The sequence below is a fragment of the Amblyraja radiata genome, chromosome 1, assembly GCF_010909765.2.
Source record: "Amblyraja radiata isolate CabotCenter1 chromosome 1, sAmbRad1.1.pri, whole genome shotgun sequence".
NCBI classification, from domain to species: domain Eukaryota; kingdom Metazoa; phylum Chordata; class Chondrichthyes; order Rajiformes; family Rajidae; genus Amblyraja; species Amblyraja radiata.
In genome coordinates, this window is record NC_045956.1 from 165,643,667 (window position 1) to 165,666,892 (window position 23,226).

General features: G+C 43.7%; 1 protein-coding gene across 1 annotated transcript in view; it reads right to left on the bottom strand.

Annotated features, from left to right (window-relative positions):
• Window positions 1-23,226, bottom strand: part of maea (macrophage erythroblast attacher, E3 ubiquitin ligase) — a 75,292-nt gene that overhangs the window by 27,589 nt on the left and 24,477 nt on the right. The window contains exon 4 of the mRNA XM_033034718.1: window positions 1,158-1,280. Within this exon, the coding sequence (XP_032890609.1) occupies window positions 1,158-1,280 (123 nt within the window). The remainder of the gene's footprint in view (window positions 1-1,157; window positions 1,281-23,226) is intronic.

Here is a 23,226-nt window from a genome sequence, read left to right on the forward strand (position 1 = left end):
AATGGACAGCTACAGGGACAAGTCAGGAAAGTGGATTGTCTTGTTGAAGTGCACATCATGCTAGCGGGGCTTTCTGGACCCTGCTGATGTTCTGATGTTGAAAGATCTAATATTATTCTAAGGGTTTTCAGTTGAAGTCTGTAATTCTGACAGTTCCCTATAATATAAGAATGTCACTCTGAAGCATTTCACTTGTATCTGTGACGCCAATAAAACTCGGCTTTAACAACCAACATCGGAAAGGATATTTATATTGACTAATCAAATAGCACAACTTTAAATGCCAACTCCAATCTGAACACATTGGTTTACATTTTCCTGCATGGACCCATCATACTATTTTTTGTTTGGGTGGTAGGACAAACTTATGTTTTGTTATTCAAGATGATAAATCCACACAGCATGGAAGTGGTGGGCACGTTCAAAAGTACAAAACATTTTGAAATTCGAATCACTTTTTAAAGAGCTAATCCTCAATATATCTCCGCACAGAATTGCAACCAGCATTAAATAAAGAGATAGTGGGAAACAGATTTCAGAACCGAGCTAGGTGTAACTTTATGGGAAGATAGACACATAAAGCTGGAGTAACTCAGGCAGCATCTCTGGAGAGAAGAAATGGGTGACGTTTCGGGTCGAGACCCTTCTTCAGACCAGTGACATTTTTTCCACCGGTCCTGTAGTTTAAAATCTGAATATGCTGTAACTCATTTCTGAAAATATTAGTTGCTCATTTGATTCCATTACTTCTGGCCCATTTCTCCGTACCCCACTATTCTACTTACCAAAAAATTATTTGCCTCCACTTTAAATACGTTTAATGATCTAGCTTCCAAGTGCCAGGAATAAATTCCAAAGATTCACCACCTCTGCCAGAAGAACTTTCCATGTACAGATAATTCTTAACAAATTTATAACAAAAAGAGTACAAGCATGGCAGACCAGTATTTTAAAATTTTAAAAATAATTAATCTAATAGGCAAATTCCAAAGACATTTTCTGCAACTGTTAGAAGTTTTAAAATATTTAACTCGGTGAGAAACATTTTCAGCATGTGCAGCAGATCTATAAATACACCAATCATAAATGGTGGATAATCAACAAAAGCCACAAAACTATTTGCCTCATAAGATCCACAACTCAGTTTGAGAACTTACTTTCATCTTCCTCAGCCTTGATTTATTGTCATGGCACCAGGCCAGACAAGTGGCTGTTTCTTGCCTTTCAAGCGACTCTTCAACCTCTTTGGCTGTAAGAAACATGTCAATATTCACCAAGTCCTACAAGAAAGAAATAACCAGAAACATTATGTCATAATAGGGAAAACAATGCAGCAACATACTACAAACTTATCAATTGTAGGTTAGAAATATTTCATCAATAAAAAGTATAATCACAACCGAAATTCAGGAATCGGCCTGTTGTTCAATGGTTACAGTTTGGAATTAAAGGGCCTATCCCACTTAGGCAATTTTTCGGCAACAGCTGGAAAATAGGTTGTCGCCACATAGTCGCCTGTGACGCCTGTATTGTCGTGAGTTGTCTCAAGTGTCGTAACTTTTTTCTTGTCGCCGCTGGATTTTGAAATGTTCAAAACCTTTCGGCAACAGTGGGCTTGTTCTTCTTCTTCTGTCTTCTTCTGCCGTAGGTTGGCAGGATGACGCCAGGTGACGTTGGTTGACGCAGGGTGATTACCTCAGTGAATTCCATTGGTGACAACCTACGTCAACCGGCAACAGTAACGGCGTCAAGAGAAGTCTTCAGTTGTCTTCATTTGTCGCCGACAGGGTCGTAGCTTGTGGAGATATATTGTAGGTTGTCGGCCGTGTGGTCGAAGGTTGTCGTAGGTGCCGCCATGGTTGTCGTAGGTGTGGTCGTAGGCTGACGTCCCAAGTCGCGAGCAATTGTGTCGCCGGTTGACCTAGCTTGTCGTAGCTTGACGTTGATTAGGTGGTAGCTTGTCGTGGACATTGTCGTAGTGTGGGTCCATTTCGGCGTCCCGCTCCGACTGTGAATGTCGCTGGCAGTCGCCTAAAAAATCACCTAAGTGGGACAGGCCCTTAACACAATCGTCCCCTCCAAATTTAAACTCAGAACTGGGTTGCTGCTCAGCCTATGTAATAGTATACACTGTCCTCATGAGTAGATCACAATCAGTATGAACTGGCAACACTTCATCTTCGATAACCAACACAGGAGGACCTCAAAGCTGCGCTCCCAGTCCCGTGCTCTATTCTCCATGTCCATGACTGTGCAGCCAAAACCATCTTTAAATTCGCTTATGATGCCACAGCTGTTGATCAAATAACAAATATTGAGGAGTCTCATTTCGCCACAATCATCCGGAAGGTACAAGAGCCTTAAAACCATGACCTCTTCTTAGTAACAATCAGGCTTTTGAAGATTGCCAACCCGAATACCTCAGCAACTATTACCTTGTACGGGCCGGTTATGGCTCATTATGGTTGCCAAATATTAGTACAGGTGCACAACCTTTTATCCGAAGATCCAAATAACGAAAACCTCCGAATAGCGGACATTTTTTTGGTCCTAGAAGAAAGGTCCTTGAAAACGTGCACCGAGGGCGGCCCGCAGAGGTGACAGCGGAACCTCCGATCGGTCCTCGAAGAAAGGGGAACTAAATCCCCATTCATAAAAGAGAAGGTGAGGGTATATTGCGCGGGAGGGTTAATAATTGACAATATGCTGCTGCCTGCCCGCTGAGTTAAAAAGTTCCCACGGTGGACTCACGATACACAGTGTATCGTGAGTCTTGCGTGGGAACTTTTTAACTCAGCGGGCAGGCAGCAGCAGATTGTCGCTCCCTTCAGTTTCACCTCACCTACACCTCTCTGCTTCCCGGCCATGTGTGTGACCCCTTCCCTCCCCTCTCCAGCTCCCCGCTCATTGCACCGGCGCGGGGGCTTTGCACTCTCTTCACGTCGGCGATACCAGCAGGTCAGTGCCAGTCACCGGAGACGTCAGGACCAACGGGACACCGACCCCCAGGCCCACTGCAAGCACGGAGATCCCAGAGACCCACAGCCAGCAGCAACTCCAGCCCAGCCCCGCTCCAACTCCAGAGGAACACGTAGGGGCAGAAGCTGATGGTGTGCAAGGTACGTCTTGTTCTTGGGGTGGCGGATGAGGGGGCGCAGCTCGGGCTGTGGGCAAACTGCCACTTGTCGCCGTAGCGGCCCATCGGGGAGCGGATTCCTCTGGAGTTGGAGGGGGAGGGGGGTATTGTGCTGTTTGATCGCCCCCTGCTATCCCAGGGACAGGGAGACACAGCGGCTTTTTAGACTGGTGGGCAATCACTTCCAAAGTTCTGCCCACACAGTCAGTACACCTCTCCTACACTGCATTTCATACAAACATTTATTCTGCAAGAAAAAACTACATTGAAGACTCAAACTCGCGACCGAGTAACTGCCAGGATCGAGGCGCAAACTCGCGACCTAGCTCGGGGATTCAAGAATCCCCGAGCTAGGCCGCCTAAGGACATGTAGCCCCGCTAGGGTGACATGAGTGCGAGAGGTGATTCAATGCTGCGGGCACATTTACAAATTCAGGAATTCATTCAACACACTGCATTTCATACAGACATTTATTCTGCAAGAAAAAACGACATTGAAGACTCAAACTCGCGACCGAGTAACTGCCGGGATCAAGGCGCAAACTCGCGACCTTGCGGATATGAGCCGAGCACTCTACCACTGAGCCAGCCATTAAAATCTACGCTAAAAAATTTCCATTCCGAAGGCTGACAAATTCTGAATTACGAAAAGTGTCTGGTCCCAAGGCTTTCGGATAAAAGGTTGTGCACCTGTATATTCATTTATTGTATTGATTATTATACTTGAATTGTTATTGCATTTGTGTTATTGTATTTACAGGCCTGTAAATTCATTATTCCATTGCCAGTACTTATGACAATTAAATACTCTTTAAGTTTAGGAATTCAAGAGATTGCCACTTTGTCTCGATGTTTGGTCACAGTTTAAACTATGAAAACTTCACTTTATCCTCAACTTTAATAAAAGAATGAATTTTCAAGTGAAGTTGCAACCCGACACATAGTCTGTCACTGATGTCGCCAGAGTTCCTCCAGCACTTTGAGTTTTACTGAAGGGTTCAGCATCTGCAGATTCTGGTGTAATTCTCCAATTACACAAGCTAGTCGGACCTCTGCGTCGTTGGAGCTATTCGGAATTGATCACGGACATGCACCAACTCTGAAGTTCTATCTACAGGAATTCGAATTCCACCTTATTGGCAGAACTTCAATGTGAAATACTGTATTTGGAAATTTGGCTTTGCAAATATCGACTTCCTCGTCCACAGACCACAGTCTGTTCGTATTGGTGGAAATGTGTCAGCCTCAATAACAATCAGCACGGGAGCACCTCAAGGCTGCGTGCTCAGCCCCCTGCTGTACTCACTCTATACCCATGACTGCGTAGCGAACCACAGTGCGAACTCCATCATCAAGTTCGCTGATGACACCACTATTGTGGGGCGTATCACTGATGGGGATGAGTCAGAGTACAGAAGAGAGATCGAGCAACTGTCCCTATGGTGCCAGCGCAATAACCTGGCCCTGAACACCAGCAAAACCAAGGAACTGATTGTGGACTTTGGAAGGAGTAGGAGGGGGACCCACAGCCCCATTTATATCAACGGGTCGATGGTTGAAAGGGTCAAGAACTTCAAATTCCTGGGGGTGCACATCTCTGAAGATCTTTCCTGGTCCGAGAACACGAACGCAATTATCAAAAAAGCTCATCAGCGCCTCTACTTCCTGAGAAGATTACGGAGAGTCGGATTGTCAAGGAAGACTCTCTCTAACTTCTACAGGTGCACAGTCGAGAGCATACTGACCGGTTGCATCGTGGCTTGGTTCGGAAATTTGAGCGCCCTGGAGAGGAAAAGATTACAAAAAGTAGTAAACACTGCCCAGTCCATCATCGGCTCTGACCTTCCTTCCATCGAGGGGATTTATCGCAGTCGCTGCCTCAAAAAGGCTGGCAGTATCATCAAAGACCCACACCATCCTGGCCACACACTGATCTCCCTGCTACCTTCAGGTAGAAGGTACAGGAGCCTGAAGACTGCAACAACCAGGTTCAGGAATAGCTACTTCCCCTCAGCCATCAGGTTATTAAACCTGGCTCGGACAAAACTCTGATTATTAGCAACCACTTTCTGTTATTTGCACTACCAGTTTATTTATTCATGTGTGTATATATTTATATCATGGTATATGGACACATTTATCTGTTTTGTAGTAAAGGCCTACTATTTTCTGTGTGCTTAAGCAAAGCAAGAATTTCATTGTCCTATACAGGGACACATGACAATAAACTCACTTGAACTTGAACTTGAACTTGACTCGTTCTCGAACTCCTAATTTTAGTGCGTATCTCTCATCATACGCGGGCACTCAAATCAAACTAAAATTGCCCAATTGAATTCTTGAATGGACTGGTATTCCGGCCAATCTATACTCTGCCCATCCATGCTCAGCACCTTTATGAGATTCGTCGTCCGTCACACAGGACTCAGATATCTACACGCAGACACTCATCTCCACTGGGCACCGGGGGTTCAGCGCCTAGTCGCTTTGCGCTGTGAGTTATCAATGCCGATTTTCAGAGTGCATCTTTTCAATTTGCACTCCCGGCAAACATCCGATCGATACGTGGGTCAGACCTGTATTTCAATACCCCACAAATTGGATACCAAATCTAACCTTGGGCCACACCACACCCAATGAAGCGCGCCAGGCTCTCGTTAAAGCAGCTGCAGTCTGCCAACTACGACCAAGTTTGGGCCACACCACGCCCGAGTTTTATGGGCCCCCAACCCAAAAGGGTGCTAACCACCCCCCTGTGCTTGCTAGACTCTTTTCTAATGATCTCGATCTCTTTTCTAATGATCGATCCGCTCCAACTAACGAAGTGCCGAAAACCAATGCGAAAACCGCACAGTGGGCCCGATATCTGCAGAAGATCGAAACAGCTCAACACCCTTGATCGCAAACTTGACGAGCCCCCAATGTAAATAGCTCGTTCTAAGTTTCCCCTAGTCTAGTTTCAGTAGAAGATCGACGCAGTGGACTTTTATAGGTCCCGGGACCTCGAGGGGCCGAACCACAAGGGGGTGGGCTCTTGATAATCCAATTACAGATATCAATTAACCCCATACATAACAGACATTTCACTAACCCAATAATACAGAGGCTTATACATTCTATTCAAACCCGGGCTTCTTCAGGAAGTGAACTTAGAAACATTTACTCTGATCTGCAAGAAAGCCAGACAAGGCTCAATACCTCATCCAATCAACACTCGGCAAAGTGTAACTCTGCAACATTATTTACAACTATATACAAGGTGTGTGGAGGCTCCTAACGGCAGCGGCTCGACTGCGTGTCTTTTTTTAATTTTTGTCCCGTTAGATGTATGTTTTTGGTTTTAATTTTTGTTATTTTTTAGCTGTGTATATGTGGGGGGGATGGGTGGGGGAAACCGTTTAATCTCTTCCCTGTACGGGGACCCGACCTTTTCCCTGTCGGGTCTCCGGTGTCATTGGGCCTAACATCGTGGAGCCGGCAGCGGCCTCCAACCGGAACCAACCTAGGGCTCCAGTCGCGGAGCCTGCGGACTTGCCATCACGGAGCGGGGAAGAGCTGTGGTGGCGCGCGGCTGCAACCTGACTTCGGAGCTTCAGAGGCTCCGGCCGCAGGCCCAGTGGACAGGAACATCGGGAGCTCTCAGGTCCCTGGTGGGAGACCGCTTTTCGGAGCTCCCACAACAGCAACTTCTCCCACTGGAATTGCGGGGTTTAAATGAATCGGAGCAGGGCCAAACGTCGCTCCGTGCGGCTTAAACGGCTGCAGGACTTGCCATCGCCCGCCGGGGGCTTTAACATCGTGAGCCCTAGTCGCCTCGACGCTGCAGTTGGACTGCTGGACCGCGGGAGAAGAACAAAGGGAAGAGATAAGACTTTTGCCTTCATCATAGTGAGGTGAGATTCACTGTGATGGATGTTTGTGTAAATTGTGTTAAGTGTGTGTCTTGGTTTTTTTGTAATGCCATGACTGCAGGAATGAAATTTTGTTCAAACCTTGTCTGTTTGAATGACAATAAAAGGCATTCTATGTCGGGTTTGCAGTCCTCCAATCCATTCTATGCATTTTGCACCTAATTGACAGGGTCTGCAGATGTTCTTATTCTTTTCTTGCAACTTGTATCTAGGCTCTAGACTGACACTACTCTGCAGCTTGTCCTAATTCTGCAGAGAGCAATTCCAAATTGACCAAATCTCCCAGCAGCCCTAAAGCTTTTACCCCAATATAAAGTCCTAGCCTCTCCAATCTGGCCAGGATTAATAGTTCCATTCACCCCATTGCATGATGGATGTTGAGGCTTTGGAGAGGGTGCAGAAGAGGTTTACTATAATGATGCTTAGATTAGAGGGTATCAGCTATAAGGAGAGGTTGGACAAACCTGGAATGTTTTCTCTGATGTGAGGGAAGGGGATGGGAGACCTGATAGAAGTATATAATTATGAGAAGAATACATAGGCTAGACAATCAGAATCATTTTCCCCATCAAGCTGGAAATGTCAAAGATTGGTGGGCATAGCTTTAAGGTGAGAGCGGCAAAGTTTAAATTGACATGAGGGACAAGACTTTTTTTAAACTCAGTGGGTGCTTGGAATGTGCTGCAGAGGTGGTGGTGGAGGCATTTAAGAAGCTCTGAGATAAACACATGGATATGCAAGGAATGGAAGGATATGCATCAGATGCAGACAGAAATTAGTTTAAATTGACATCATGTTTATCATGACAACGTGGGCCTGTTCTTGTGCTATTTATATTCATTATTATGGCATTGCCATGTGTAGTTTATGTAAGTAAATGAGCAAACAAGGTAGGAAATTATGAAGCTGTGTTGTAAGGGAGGGCTGAAGCAGTGAATAGTGGCAAGATACACGAGGCCCAGGAGCGGTTGGAGTGGCTGGTGCAGCATCCGGGCGGTGAGTTTAAAAATCGAGCACACGAGCAACAAGAGAGATATAGATGGTGGTAAGAGGAAGATGTGTGGCTTTCTTGATTGAGGAGAAAGTCATGGCTGTCAAGGAAAAAGATGACATTATTGATGGTTTGTCCAGTAAAAAATAAATTAAAAATGGAATGATCACCATGTTGGGAATGTACTATTGGCCTCCAAATAGTCAATGTGTATTAGAACAAATATGCCAGGAAATTACAGGCAGCTACAGGACTAACAAGGTTGTTATAGTAGGGGATTTTAACTTTCCAAATATAGACTGGAACTGTCATAGTGCGAAGTGCTATGATGGGATGGAATTTGTCAAATGTGTTCAGGAATGTTTCCTCGGGCAATATGTAGAGGGCCATACATGGGATAGGGCAAAGCTTGATCTACTCTTCAGAAATTGGGAAGAGCAAGGTGTTTGTAGGTGAGCCTTTGGCACAAGTGAGCGTTCTAAGGTACCCACCTGCTTCAAGAAGATAACCATCATCCCGGCTTATAAAGAAAAGCAAGATCTCATGCCTTAACGATTACCGTCAGTGGGCTTGACATCCACCATCATGAAGTGCTTTGGGAGGCCGGTTGGAAAACGCATTAAGTCTAGTCTACCAAGCCACCTGGAGCCACTGCAGTTCGTCTACTGCCCCAACAGGTTCATGACTGATGCCATCTGCCTGGCCCTACACTCATCCCTGAAACACCTGAATAAGAGAGACACCTATGTCGGACTCCTTCTCATACACTAGCTCTGTTTTTAATACCATTATCCCATCCAAGTAGTCAGCATTTACCTCTGTAACTGGATCCTCGACTTCCTGACCAACAGACCACAATCAATGAGGACAGGGCACAAATCGTCTTCCACGATAATCCTCAAAACTGGTGTTCTGCAAGGATGTGTTCTCAGCCTCCCTCTTTACTCCTTATACACCCACGACTGTGCCTCCAAGTACAAATCCAACCCAATTTACAAACTGGCAGACAACACCACCGTAGTGGGCCGAATATCAAATAATGACAAAACTGAGTACGGGTAGGAGATTGAATAACTCGCAACCTGGTCTCAAGGCAGTAACCTTTCCCTCAATGTCAGCAAAACGAAGGAGATAGCAATTTCAGGAAGTGAAGCTGGACACATACCCCAGTATACATTGACATGGTCGAAGTAGAGATGATTGAAAGCTTCAAGTTCCTAGAAGTAAATATCACCAGCAACTTGTCCTGGACCAGCCATATCGAAGAAATGGCCAAGAAAGCACGAGTCCATGCCAACCATTGATTACCTGTTCACACTATTTCTTTGTTATTCCACTTTCTCATCCACTCCAAACACAATATCAACAATTTTAAAGAGGACAATTAACCTACAAACCCACTCATTTTTGGGACATGGGACAAAATCAGTGCACCCACGCAGTCACAAGGAGAATGTGCAAACTCCACAGACAGCACCCAAAATCAGGATCGAACACAGGTCTCTAGTGCTATGAGACCAGCTCTACCAGCTGCACCACTGTGTTTGCCCCTTTGATGAGAGGATTTAATGTTTTGGACTGATGACAACTTGCGCCAATTAATTATTGCCCAAAACTAAATATTTCGAGCATATTATTTAATTTTATCAATGCACATATAGATTTCAACAAAACGCCTTGACACCAAGTCCTTCCTTCTCCTTGCTCGAGGTTGAGCCAAACGTTTCATGACTTCAGCACTATATCTAACTTACTAACTTGCACTGATACAGAACTAGAATACCACAATTTTAACATTTTCATGCTTATGCTCAACCTATGATATTCCAAATTTCAACCTTGCTAAATAGTCTCTGGTACTCCAATTCAGATCTTTATCATGTTACCTAATTTCAATGTTATCAGATTCAACTGAGTTCATTGTCACTAACTTTTGCATTCTCTCCCTCTATCCATTTTGCCCATACCTATCCCTTCAGGGCACATTAACATCGATTGCTTTGTCTAAGCTTTTGGTCACTCCTCTAAATATCTTGTGACATAGCCATGTCAATTCATCCTTGATATTGCTTTTGTGGAGCATCTTGAAGTTGCTTACCACACTTGGGAGGTTCTATGTTAATGCAAAATTAAACAAAAGCTGTTGAATTCTTCCAATTCATCGTACTACATTCATTGCACGCTATTTGACCTTTACATTGGACAAATCTAACAGTGGTGACATCGTTGTGGAAGAACTTGCTTCACAATGCAATATGATCTCCAAGGTTCTAGTTGCCTGCCACTTGAATTCTCCATCCTCTAATCTCCTACGCTGCTCCAAAGTCTAATGCAAACTTGGAAAAATAGTTTCACAAGTTCAACCCAAAACATCGTCTGTTCATTCCCACCACAGATGCTGCCTGACACACCAAATTCCTCCAGCCAATTGTTTTTTGCTTAAGAAAAACAGGGGATATGGGGAGAAGGCAGGAACGGGGTACTGATTGGGGATGATCAGCCATGATCACATTGAATGGCAGTGCTAGCTCGAAGGGGCGAATGGCCTACTCCTGAACCTATTGTCCATTATAAAACATCCCATTATTCATCTAGCATTTGCAGCTTTAGAACTGAATAGATAATTCAACAGTTTCAGACAACCAGCTTTGTTTGCATCAGAGCTGATTTATTCAATTGGTCTCTTGTTGCCACTTGAATATTTATTCAAATTGGTCTCTTGTTGCCACCTAATCTGCTGAGAATTTCTAGTATTCTTTTTAGTTTGGAGATACAATGTGGAAACAGGCCCTTTGGCCCAAATAGTCCGCGCCGACCAATGATTACTCAGACACTAACTCTATCTTAAACACTGGGGACAATTTACAGAAGCCAATGGCAAACTTGCACATCTTTGGAATCGGAGAGGAAACAGACCACAATCAGTGATGATAGGTGACAAATAATCCTCAATGATAATTCTCGACACTGGTGCTCAGCAAGGATGTGTTCTCAGTCCCCTTCTTTACTCCTTGTACACCCACGACTGTGCAGCCATGTACAAATCTAATTCAATTTACAAAATCGCAGATGATTCAACTATTGTGGGCCGGATACCGGGTCACCAGCACTGCAAGGCAGCACCTCTACTGCTGTGCTTATGTACTGCCCCAAATGTACAGATATCTAGAAATCAGCATTTAATTTTCAGATTATATTCATGATTATTAGCAACCACTTTCTGTTATTTGCACTACCAGTTTATTTATTCATGTGTGTATATATTTATATCATGGTATATGGACACATTTATCTGTTTTGTAGTAAATGCCTACTATTTTCTGTGTGCTTAAGCAAAGCAAGAATTTCATTGTCCTATACAGGGACACATGACAATAAACTCACTTGAACTTGAGCATTATTTTTTTTGTCTCCTGCCCTCATTCATTTCTATCTGCATCACCTCCAGCCAAGTCAGCCATTTAAAAATATGCATTCACCACCCTATCACAATCAAAACAGCATGTGTTGTGCGTCCTTAGTCTCCAACCCAGGGGTCGGCAACCTACGGTCCCCGGGCTGAATGTGGCCCGCAACCCGAAATCATCCGGCCCGCAGGCAGATTTTTTTCCCCCCGTAATCATCTGGGCACCCTGAGCAGCGGCCGGGCTCTGGTTGTACCGCATCCTGCGCAAAGCCACCGGCACAGCCGCGCACCTTCTGTGAACACGTTTAAGAAAGAACTGCAGATGCTGAAAAAAATCAAAGGTAGACAAAAGTGCTGGAGAACTCAGCGGGGAAGACATGCAAGGATTGCATGAGGCTGCCTCACCCGCTGAGTTTCTCCAGCATTTTTTGTCTACCTTCTGTGAACGCGTGATTTGATGCCTGCCATCAGGGGCGGGATCTATGTGTGCATGTGATAGATGTGGCCCGCCATCCGCTCACAGACATGCGTCCCGGCCCCTATGCAGTACAAGGTTGCCGACCCCTGCTCTAACCTATCACTTACGAGTGTCCTCTTTCGTCACTGATCTGTGCACTAGTTGTCCACTGCTCAGCACCAGCCTCAATGTTCAACTGGAGGTTTAACTGGCAATTAGTGCACATCATCAGAATCCGGACCAAGAGTAGGTCAACCTGTGTTAGCCCATCCCCCAAGAACATGTTCCACTATTCAGTTAGATCATGGCTGAACCAACCTTAGCCTCAGTAATACTTTCCTGATCTCTCCTCATATACTTCAGCTCCCTTGTAGTTCCCATGCCTTTCAGTCATCATGAAGATGCTCAATGACTGTGGGGTAGAGAGTTCTAATCAGTCACGTCTATCGGAATAGATTTATCATCTCATCAAATAGGCAACCCCTTATTCTAAAAGTTATAGGAACATAGAAAATAGGTGCAGGAGTAGGCCATTCGGCCCTTCGAGCCTGCACCGCCATTCAATATGATCATGGCTGATCATCCAACTCAGTATCCTGTACCTGCCTTCTCTCCATACCCCCTGATCCCTTTAGCCACAAGGGCCACATCTAACTCCCTCTTAAATATAGCCAATGAACTGGCCTCGACTACCATCTGTGGCAGAGAATTCCACAGATTCACCACTCTGTGTGAAAAATGTTTTTCTCATCTCAGTCCTAAAAGGTTTCCCCTTTATCCTTAAACTGTGACCCCTTGTTCTGGACTTCCCCAACATCGGGAACAATCTTCCTGCATCTAGCCTGTCCAACCCCTTAAGAATTTTGTAAGTTTCTATAAGATCCCCCCTCAATCTTCTAAATTCTAGCGAGTACAAGCCGAGTCTATCTAGTCTTTCTTCATATGAAAGTCCTGACATCCCAGAAATCAGTCTGGTGAACCTTCTCTGTACTCCCTCTATGGCAAGAATGTCCTTCCTCAGATTAGGAGACCAAAACTGTACACAATACTCCAGGTCTCACCAAGACCTTGTACAACTACAGTAGAACCTCCCTGCTCCTATACTCAAATCCTTTTGCTATGAATGCTAACAGACCATTCGCTTTCTTCACTGACTGCTGCACCTGCATGCCTACTTTCAATGACTGGTGTACCATGACACCCAGGTCTCGTTGCATCTCCCCTTTTCCTAATCGGCCACCATTCGGATAATAATCTACTTTTCTGTTTTTGCCCCCTAATTCCAGATAACCACACCAGGGCAAAATATCCTCTGAGCATCTATGCTGTCAAATGCAGTAATATTTTTCAGTCATTAGAAAAAGGATGGTGAGCTACTATTTTATTGACAGTAATAGCAGAATAATAAGAATCATCCAGTAACTTGTGGTGACTGTGATTTGCATGTAATGAAGCAGCTCGCCCACACTGCAATTGCTGGATGTATTACAACAAAAGCATGTAAGTGAAAAAACCCACTATTTTGAAAAAAATGCCCAAGGCTTCAATGGCATTCAATTGAACTTATAAATACACACAGAAAAGCAAAAATTAATATTTTAGCAATTCCAAGATAAGAATTGATACCAGTTTCAATTAAACTCAAACGCATATTAACTCCCACAACAAGTAAAATAATATTTGTGTAAGTGTAATATGGGATATAATTTGCCTCATGCTGTTTACATTTGATGTGCAGTCCTGCACTTCAATGAGAGCTGTGCATTTAGAAACAACTCATTTCAATACACATGTATAATTCAGCAGTGTCAAACAGAATATGGTATACTGTCAGACAAGTAATGATGCAGGCTGAAAGTTGAAAATACCATTTATTAAAATAACATAAAGTGGTATTGCATCAAGGAACCTGTTCGTGGCATTGAACGATGTACAATCTGTCTCACTGTGACGGTTTAGTAGTACAAAGAGCTCAGCAGGGAAATCTAGTGTTCATACTGCCCTAAACAGATATTTACTTTTGATTTCATAATAGCCAAATTAACATAAAATGGCTTTGTGAACATTACTTAGTGAAGTCCCATTACAAAACTAATAAATAAAATGAATATTAAAGCATAAACAGTTACCCTTGGTCAAATCATAGTCAAAACACTAGATAATCTCTTAATGTCATTCCAAGACTTTAGTTTGGGGTGAGGGGAGAAAACAGAACAATGTTTTCTTCCGAACGAGTTTCTGGTTAATAGTTTAGTGTAGCAATGTCATCATCTTCTGCAGTTTTGATTTGACATCTGCATTCCTTTATTCCACAATATAATAATTCACACCCAATCCAACAAGATTAAGTCAAACAACCAGCCAGGCAATCCATGCAGGAGTGTGCAAGCTGGATAGGCAGACAACGTTCAGCTGCAATGAGTAATTTCAAGCTCTAAAAAAGGAGAACATCCAAAATATAGGTTTAGTCCCTTTCATCTCACTGATACAGAGGAAAGAATGCGAGAACACCAGAACCCAAGTAGATATAGAAGAGATGGTGAGCCAGATTGCACATTGTTGAACGCCACATGCAGGTTCCGTTGATGCAAATCCACTATGTTTTTTTAAATTAAAATGGTATTTTCAACTTTCAGCTTGCATTATTATTTGTATGACAGTTTTATGGGAGACCCAGATAGGGTAGACGGTCAGACCATTTTCTCCAGGGTGGAAATGTCGCAACACTAGAGGGCATAGCTGTAAAGTGAGAGGGTGAAGAGTTTAATGGAGTTGTGCATGCCAATGTTTTTTTTTTTTAAGTTTGGAGGGGGCCTGAAACGCTTTGCCTGGGATGGTGGTGGAGGCAGATACAATAGTGGCATTTAAGAGGATTTTAGAAAGGCACATGAATGTGCAATGAATGGAGGGATATGGATCATGTACAGTAGATAACATCAATTTAGCAACATCTTGTTTGGCACAAACATTGTGGACAGAATGGCCCATTCCTGTGCTGTACAAATTATTTAGGATCTTCAAAATATTATGCAGTTGGGTATAGGTGAGAAGCAACATCTAGTAATAATTACTTTAAAGAAATAATGCACGACAGATTCAAGCCTACCAGGAAGTTCTAGTCATGAAGGCAAATTAATACACAAATTCAAAGTCAGTTTTAGAATCTCTTCAGGAACCTGCAGGGGGGACTGGATAAATATTTATAAAATGTTGACAGGTGTAAATCAGGTAGACAGTCAGAAATCTTTTCCCAGGGTGGAAATGTCAAAGACTAGAGGGTATAGTTTTAAGGTGAGGGGGCAAAGTTTAAAGAAGATGTGCAGTTCAAGTCGTGTTTGTTTTTACTGAGTAGCAAGTGCTTGGAACGCTCTGTCAAGGGTGGTGGCAGAAGCAGGCAAGATAGCTTTTAAGTGGCTTTTAGATAGGCACATACATTTTGAATGGAGGGATATGGATTATTTGTAGGGAGAACGGTTTAGTTTAGTTTAATTTGGCATCGTGTTCAGCTGAGGCACAGACTGAACAGACTGAAGGTCCGGTTTCTGTGCTGTATTGTTCCTATTCAAAATTACAAGTAAAACATTTAGATCTTCAATAATCCCTCAGCAAATCAAGTCAATGAATTTGTAGTATGCCATATTTTCAGAAACAGTTTCAAACTGAATTGGCAACAACCAAACAACCAGCCCAAATTCAGAGACACAAATGTCCTATAAACACTATTCATTGTATTTAAATCTACCAGAAACAATTGCATGTGCACAAATTGAAGAACCAAAGATGCAGCCTGAAACCAATGAGAATTTTTTTTTTCCCACAAGGTTTTTAAATCCAGAGCTCTGGGGGTCAAAATCATCGAATACATTCAAGGCTGATAGATTGTACACAAGAATGATAGATAAGAAGCAAGACAGTGGGTCGAGACTAAAATCAGATGAGCAGGATCTTATTAAATGACACGATGGGTCACTTGGCTAATTTTTACTTACATTTCTGCTGAAACTATCTATTTTGAAACATTCCTAATTCCATAGTGTTGGAAAAGTTGCTCACAATGACTCGTGTTAATTTTGATTTCCCAAAATTCATTAGTTCCTAGGAAGGTTCTGTTAGATTGACAAATAGCATGTAAATCTTTAATTTGGGGGAGGAAACTGAAAGCAGGAAATTACGAATTTGCTCAATATCAAACCAAGGGGATATGCTCAAACCCATTATTAATGTAGATAACTCACTTTCTTTTGTTTGTATTGTTGCCTGCTGGGCATAAATTAATCTAAACGAAGCATCCAAATTATCTCAACGTTAAATAAAAATAAAATCCCCATAAAAGATATTCAAGTATATTTTACTCTTGTGATAGATTAAAACTGAACTGAAAGGAATTTTGATTATTCAATACTAACAGATCTGTGCAAGTATAAGTTAACATCACACACCATTTCATCACTTCCGGCTCTCTACACTCTAAAGCCTCCAACCTTATCGTACCCCAGCCCCGCATGGCCTGATATCCCCAAAATCCACAAACGGAACTGCCCTGGCAAACCCATTGTTTCTGCCTGTTCATGTCCCACTGAATTAATTTCCACATATCTCAACTCCATCCTATCCCCCCTGGTTCAATCCCTCCCTTACTATGTCCAAGACACCTCACACACTCTTTGTCTCGTCGATGACTTTCGTTTTCCAGGCCCCCACTCCCTCACTATGGATGCCCAGTGACTCTACACCTCCATCCCCCACCAGGAAGGTCTTAAAGCCCTCCGTTTCTTCCTCAACCGCAGAACCAGCCAATTTCCATCTACTAATACTTTCCTCCGCCTCGCAGAGGTGGTCCTTACCCTCAACAACTTCTCTTCACTCCTCCCACCTTCTCCAAGCCAAGGCGTAGCTATGGGCACTCGTATTGACCCTAGCTATGCTTGCCTCTTTGTAGGGCATGTCGAACAATCATTCTTCCAGGCATACACTGGCCCTATCTTCGAACTCTACCTCCAGTACATTGACAACCGCATCGGTGCTACCTCCTTCACCCATGCAGAACTCACTGACTTCATCAACTTCATGACCAATTTCCATCCTGCGCTCAAATTCACTTGGACCATCTCCGACATCTCCCTACCGTTTCTAGATCTCACCATCCCCATCAAGGAGACAGACTATTGACCGACATCTACTACAAACCCACTGACTTCCATAGCTATCTAGACTACACTTCTTTCCACTCTGCTTCCTGTAAAGACTATATCCCCTGCTCCCAATTCCTCTGTCCACACCTCATCTGCGCCCAGGATGAGGTTTTCCATACCAGGGCATTAGAGATGTCCTCATTCTTTAAGAAACGGGGGGTTCCCCTCTTCCATTATAGATGAGGCTCTCACTAGTCTCCTCGATATCCCACAGCTCTGCTCTTGCTCCCCCTTCATAACAAGGGCAGAGTCCCCTTTGTCCTCGCCTTCAACCCGATCAGCTATCGCATACAGCATATAATCCTCCAACATTTTCACCACCTCCATTGAGATCCCACTACTGGCCACATCTTCCCATCTCCACCTCTTTCTGCTTCTTCAGAGACCGTTCACTCTGCAACTCCCTGGTCAACTAGTCCCTTCCCACCCAAACCACTCCCTCCCCAGGTACATTCCCCTGCAATCACAGGAGAGGCAACACCTGTCCCTTTACCTCCCCCCTCGATTCCATCCAAGGACCCCGACAGTCATTTCAGGTGAGGCAGAGGTTCACTTGCACCACCTCCAACATCATCTACTGTACCTGCTGTTCCAGATGTCAACTCCTGTACATTGGTGAGACCAAGAACACCTCCGCTCAGTCTGCCTTAACCTACATGATCACCGAGTCCAGCAGAGGAGGACAAAGGGCAGGCAGTGACTAGTGGGGTACCGCAAGGCTCAGTGCCGGGACCCCAGCTATTTACAATATATATTAATGATTTGTACGAGGGAATTGAATGCAACATCTCCAAGTTTGCGGATGACACGAAGCTGAGGGGCAGTGGTAGCTGTGAGGAGGATGCTAGGAGGCTGCAAGATTACTTGGATAGGCTGGGTGAGTGGGCAAATGCATGGCAGATGCAGTATAATGTGGATAAATGTGAGGTTATCCACGTTGGTGGCAAAAACAGGAAAGTAGACCTGAATGGTGGCCGATTAGGAAAAGGGGAGATGCAACGAGACCTGGGTGTCATGGTACACCAGTCATTGAAAGTAGGCATGCAGGTGCAGCAGTCAGTGAAGAAAGCGAATGCTCTGTTAGCATTCATAGCAAAAGGATTTGAGTATAGGAGCAGGGAGGTTCTACTGCAGTCTCTTGGTGAGACCACACCTGGAGTATTGCGCACAGTTTTGGTCTCATAATCTGAGGAAATACATTCTTGCCATAGAGGGAGTACAGAGAAGGTTCACCAGACTGATTACTGGGATGTCAGGACTTTCATATGAAGAAAGACTGGATAGACTCGGCTTGTACTCGCTAGAATTTAGAAGATTGAGGGGGGATCTTATAGAAACTTACAAAATTCTTAAGGGGTTGGACAGGCTAGATGCAGGAAGATTGTTCCCGATGTTGGGGATGTCCAGAACAAGGGGCCACAGTTTAAGGATAAAGGGGAAATCTTTTAGGACTGAGATGAGAAAAACTTTTTTACACGGAGTGGTGAATCTCTGGAATTCTCTGCCACAAAATGTAGTTGAGGTCAGTTCATTGGCTAAATTTAAGAGGGAGTTAGATGTGGCCCTTGTGGCTAAAGGGATCAGGGGGTATGGAGAGAAGGCAGGTACATGATACCGAGTTGGATGATCAGCCATGATCAGATTGAATGGCGGTGCATGCTCGAAGGGCCGAATGGCCTACTCCTGCATCTATTTTCTATGTTTCTATGTTTCTAAACCACCATCTGCAGATCTTTCCTAAACCAATTTTGTGCTTTCCAATCTTACAGCTGAAATCCCACATCCATGGAAACATTTGATTAAATATTTTCTGTTACCGAAGGACCTTCACATCTTTCCTGAAACATGGTAACCATTACAATGACATTAAAAAAATCTGAAAAATATTTATGAGATCCAACCTCTACATTCAGTGACACATTTAATTAACAATTTGTGAACAAATACAGCTCTGAAAACAAGGAAATGAGCGTAAAATGACAACTGTACTGTGAACAGTGAAATGTTATAAAACATCCACCTAGTTTTCACTGTACCTCGATGCACGTGACAATAAACAAACAATAGTTCTGGACATAGTCAATACATACCTCACATCTTGCTAGCCAATCTGGTCATTACAAGTACAGAAGTTATTTTTAGTCTAATATAACTGTTCATATAGATCAGAAATGGTGTCAAAACTTGAGAGTGCAAAAGTTCATCACAAGTGTGGCAATAGGACTGTAGATAAGCAGATGGTGAAGTGCTTACCCAATGGCAAAGCGACTGATAAACAAAGAGTAAATTAAAATAAATTGCCAAAATACTTTTTTTTATATTCACTATGTGTTAAGAGTTTCTCAGCTGCACAACCTGAATGTATGCTCCACGTCGATTTAACATTAACTTTCAAAATTCACTTCAAAATCAAAGTGTTAGGGAAAGGCAAGGTGACTACATTTATTTTGCGAGTACAAGCAATCCCTGACTTACCCTATAGGCGACAGGCAAACTCGCACTTGCGTAAACAATTCATTAAGCACACTGGTGAATTTCCGAATTATGCGCTACAGCCATTCGGCGGGGAACCAACAGGTTTAGAGAGGTGGGACGGATGGGTTTTGCTGTGATCAGGTGGTTTACTAAATGTGAGAAACAAATTTAGCAACAGGAAGATCGCGAGGGCTTCCCGTCTGCTTCATAGATATGAAAGTGACACCCAAGCTCGCTGCTCTTCCATTTTCAGTGCAACATTGAGAAGGCAAGTGAGGAGAGAGGCGGTGAAGAATGACTCCTAGTCAACTCTGTGCGGCTGAAAAGCAGTGGAAAATTGTGCCGATTCAGAGGAAAGAGGCGGCGGAGGGGGGAGCGACAGAGTGGACAAAGCACCAGTCGACAGAAAGTAGCAGCAGGTTTTCCAGCACTGCAAGAGTGGTAAAAATACCCTGGTATACATTTACAGCACTGAAGCAGAGATGATTGAAAGCTTCGTTCCTAGAAATAAATATCACTAGCAACTTGGCCTGGACTAGCCACATCAAAGCAATGGCCAAGAAAGCATACGAACACCTCTACTTCCTTCGAAGGCTTAGGAAGTTCGGCATATCCCAACAACTCTCACCCAATTCCAAAGATGCACCATAGAAAGCATTTTATCAGGATGTATCACAGCATTGTTTGGGACCAACTTCATCCAACAACGCAAGGAATTGCATAGAATTGTGGACGCAGCCCAGACCAACCTTCCTTCCATTGACTCCATTTACATTGGAAGACCTGTGATGCTGCCACAAATAAGAATTTGGCAAGCCCATCAGCATAATCAAGGATCTCACCCTGATCTTCCAAGTGAGGCAACGGTGTTTAATTGCCATTTGTACCAACATCAGAACAATAAAATTCTTATTTGTGGCAGCATCACAGGTCTTTAAACATATTATGCAGTGAAAGTGTATAAACAAAATTCAATTAATTACCAACAACAATACTGGTGCAAAAAACAACCCCAAAGTCCCGAGGGCAAACAAAGACAGCCAAAAAGTGGATCAATGTGAGGTTATCCACGTTGGTAGCAAAAACAACAGGAAGGCAGATTATTATCTAAATGGTGTCAAGTTAAGAAAAGGGGAAGTATAACAGGATAAGGGGGGGGGGGGGGGGGGCGTCCTTGTTCATAAGTCAATGAAAGTAAGCATGCAAGTACAGCAGGCAGTGAAGAAAGCGAATGGCATGTTGGCCTTCATGACAAGAGTTGAGCATAGGAGCCAAGTGGTCCTTCTGCAGTTGTACATGGCCCTAGTGAGACCACACCTGGAATATTGTGTGCAGTTTTGGTCTCCTAATTTGAGGAAGGACATTCTTGCTATCGAGGGAGTGCAGCGTAGGTTTACAAGGTTAATTCCCGGGATGGCGGGACTGTCATATGCTGAGAGAATGGAGCAGCTGGGCTTGTATACTCTGGAATTGAGAAGGGTGAGAGGGGATCTTATAGAAACATTAAAGATTAAGGGTTTGGACACGCTAGAGGCAGGAAACATGTTCCCGATATTGGGGGAGTCCAGAACCAGGGGCCACAGTTTGAGAATAAGGGGTAAGCCATTTAGAACGGAGGTGAGGAAACACTTTTTCACACGGAGAGTTGGGAGTCTGTGGAGAGTTGGGAGTCTGTGGAATTCTCTGCCTAAGAGGGCGATGGAGGCCGGTTCTCTGGTAACTTTCAAGAGAGAGCTAGATAGGGGTCTTAAAGATAGCGGAGTCAGGGGATATCAAGTTCACGTGAGTTTATTGTCATGTGTCCCTGATAGGACAATGAAATTCTTGCTTTGCTTCAACACAACAGAACATAGTAGGCATTGACTACAAAACAGATCAGTGTGTCCATATACCATTATATAAATATATACACACATGAATAAATAAACTGATAAAGTGCAAATAACAGATAACGGGCTATTAATGTTCAGAGTTTTGTCCGAGCCAAGTTTAATAGCCTGATGGCTGTGGGGAAGTAGCTATACCTGAACATGGCCGTTGCAGTCTTCAGGCTCCTGTACCTTCTACCAGAAGGTAGCAGAGAGATGAGTGCGTGGCCAGGATGATGTGGGTCCTTGATGATACTGCCAGCCTTTGAGGCAGCGACTGCGATAGATCCCCTCGATGGAGAAGGCAGGAACGGGATACTGATTGGGGATGATCAGCCATGATCACATTGAATGGCTGAATGGCCTACTCCTGCACCTGTTGTGTATTGTCAAAAAGTCCAGGTCAGTATCATGTTGTTTTCTAGAGGTTGGTGGTTGTTTGGGAAGAAGTTATTCTTGAAACTGGTAGTCTTGGTTTTCATTCTCAAATACCTTCTTCCCAATGGTAGGAGTAAAATGATAGGAGGCTGCCCGGTTGGTGTGCATCTTTGATGATATTCCTGCTTTTATGAGGCAATGCCTATAGATTACTTTGATGGGGGATAGGTCAGCCCCCCTGATGGACCAGACAGCGTCTACCACTCTCTGCAATCTCCTTTGTTCCTGAGCATTCGAGTTGGTAAACCAAGATGTGATGCAACCAGTCAGTATGCTCTCTATTGTACACTTGCAGAAGTTTAGGGAAGTATTAATTAACATACTGAATCTCCTCAATCTTCTGTTGAGATATTGAGGGGTTTTGTGTTTGCATCACTGTGCTGGGCCCAGGACAGATCTTCAAAGATGTACACACCTGATCTTGATTCTCTCTATTGCCAACCGATCGACGAAGGCAGGTTCATTGAGCCTCGGTTTTCCCCTTCCAAAGTCACCAATCAGTTCTTTAGTCTTACTGATGTTGAGAGCAAGATTATTCTGGCACCATTCAAATTCTCAATCTCCCTCCTTTACTCTGACTAATCGTTACTTGTAATTCATCCATGGTTAGCTACACAGACATTGGTAAAAATAGAGTAGAGAGGGGACTGAGCACACAGCCTTGAGGTGCTACTGTGCTGGTTATTATAGGAAGTGTTGCTGGTAATTCGTATTGATTGTGGCCTTCCGATGAGGAAGTAGATGATCCAGCTGCACAAGGATGAGCTGACATCCAGTTCTGCAATTTTAATAACGTTTGGAGGGGATGATGGTGTTGATGCAGAGCTGCAATGAACAACAGCTGGATGTACTTGTTGTCCAAGCAATCCAGTGTGGAGTTGAGAACCAGTGAGATCGCATCCTCGGTTGATCGATTATGGCCGTAGGCATATTGTATTGGGTTCAAGGCCTTGCCAAGCTAAGAATTAATATGCATCATGATCAACCTCTCAAACTACTTCCTCATTATGGATATTGGCACCACCAATCAATAGTCATTTAGGCATGTAACCTTATGCTTTTTTGGTAGACTTTCAGAACAGGTGTAATGGGAGGTTCATAATTTCTGCAAAAACTCTAGATCGTTGGTCCATGCGGGTTTTAAGAACGTGGCCGGGTACACCATCAATTTGAAGATTAAACTGGAGAAATGTCTATATGGATTAAATGGTCAAACTGAAATATATACGATGATCACTTTCATCCGTGCAATGTTTGGGGTTAAATAAAATGTTACCCTCCTGTTTCTCCAAAACTTTCATTTACTGATTTGACTTTTTTCAGTTCCAATTCCACAAAAATACGCAGGTCAG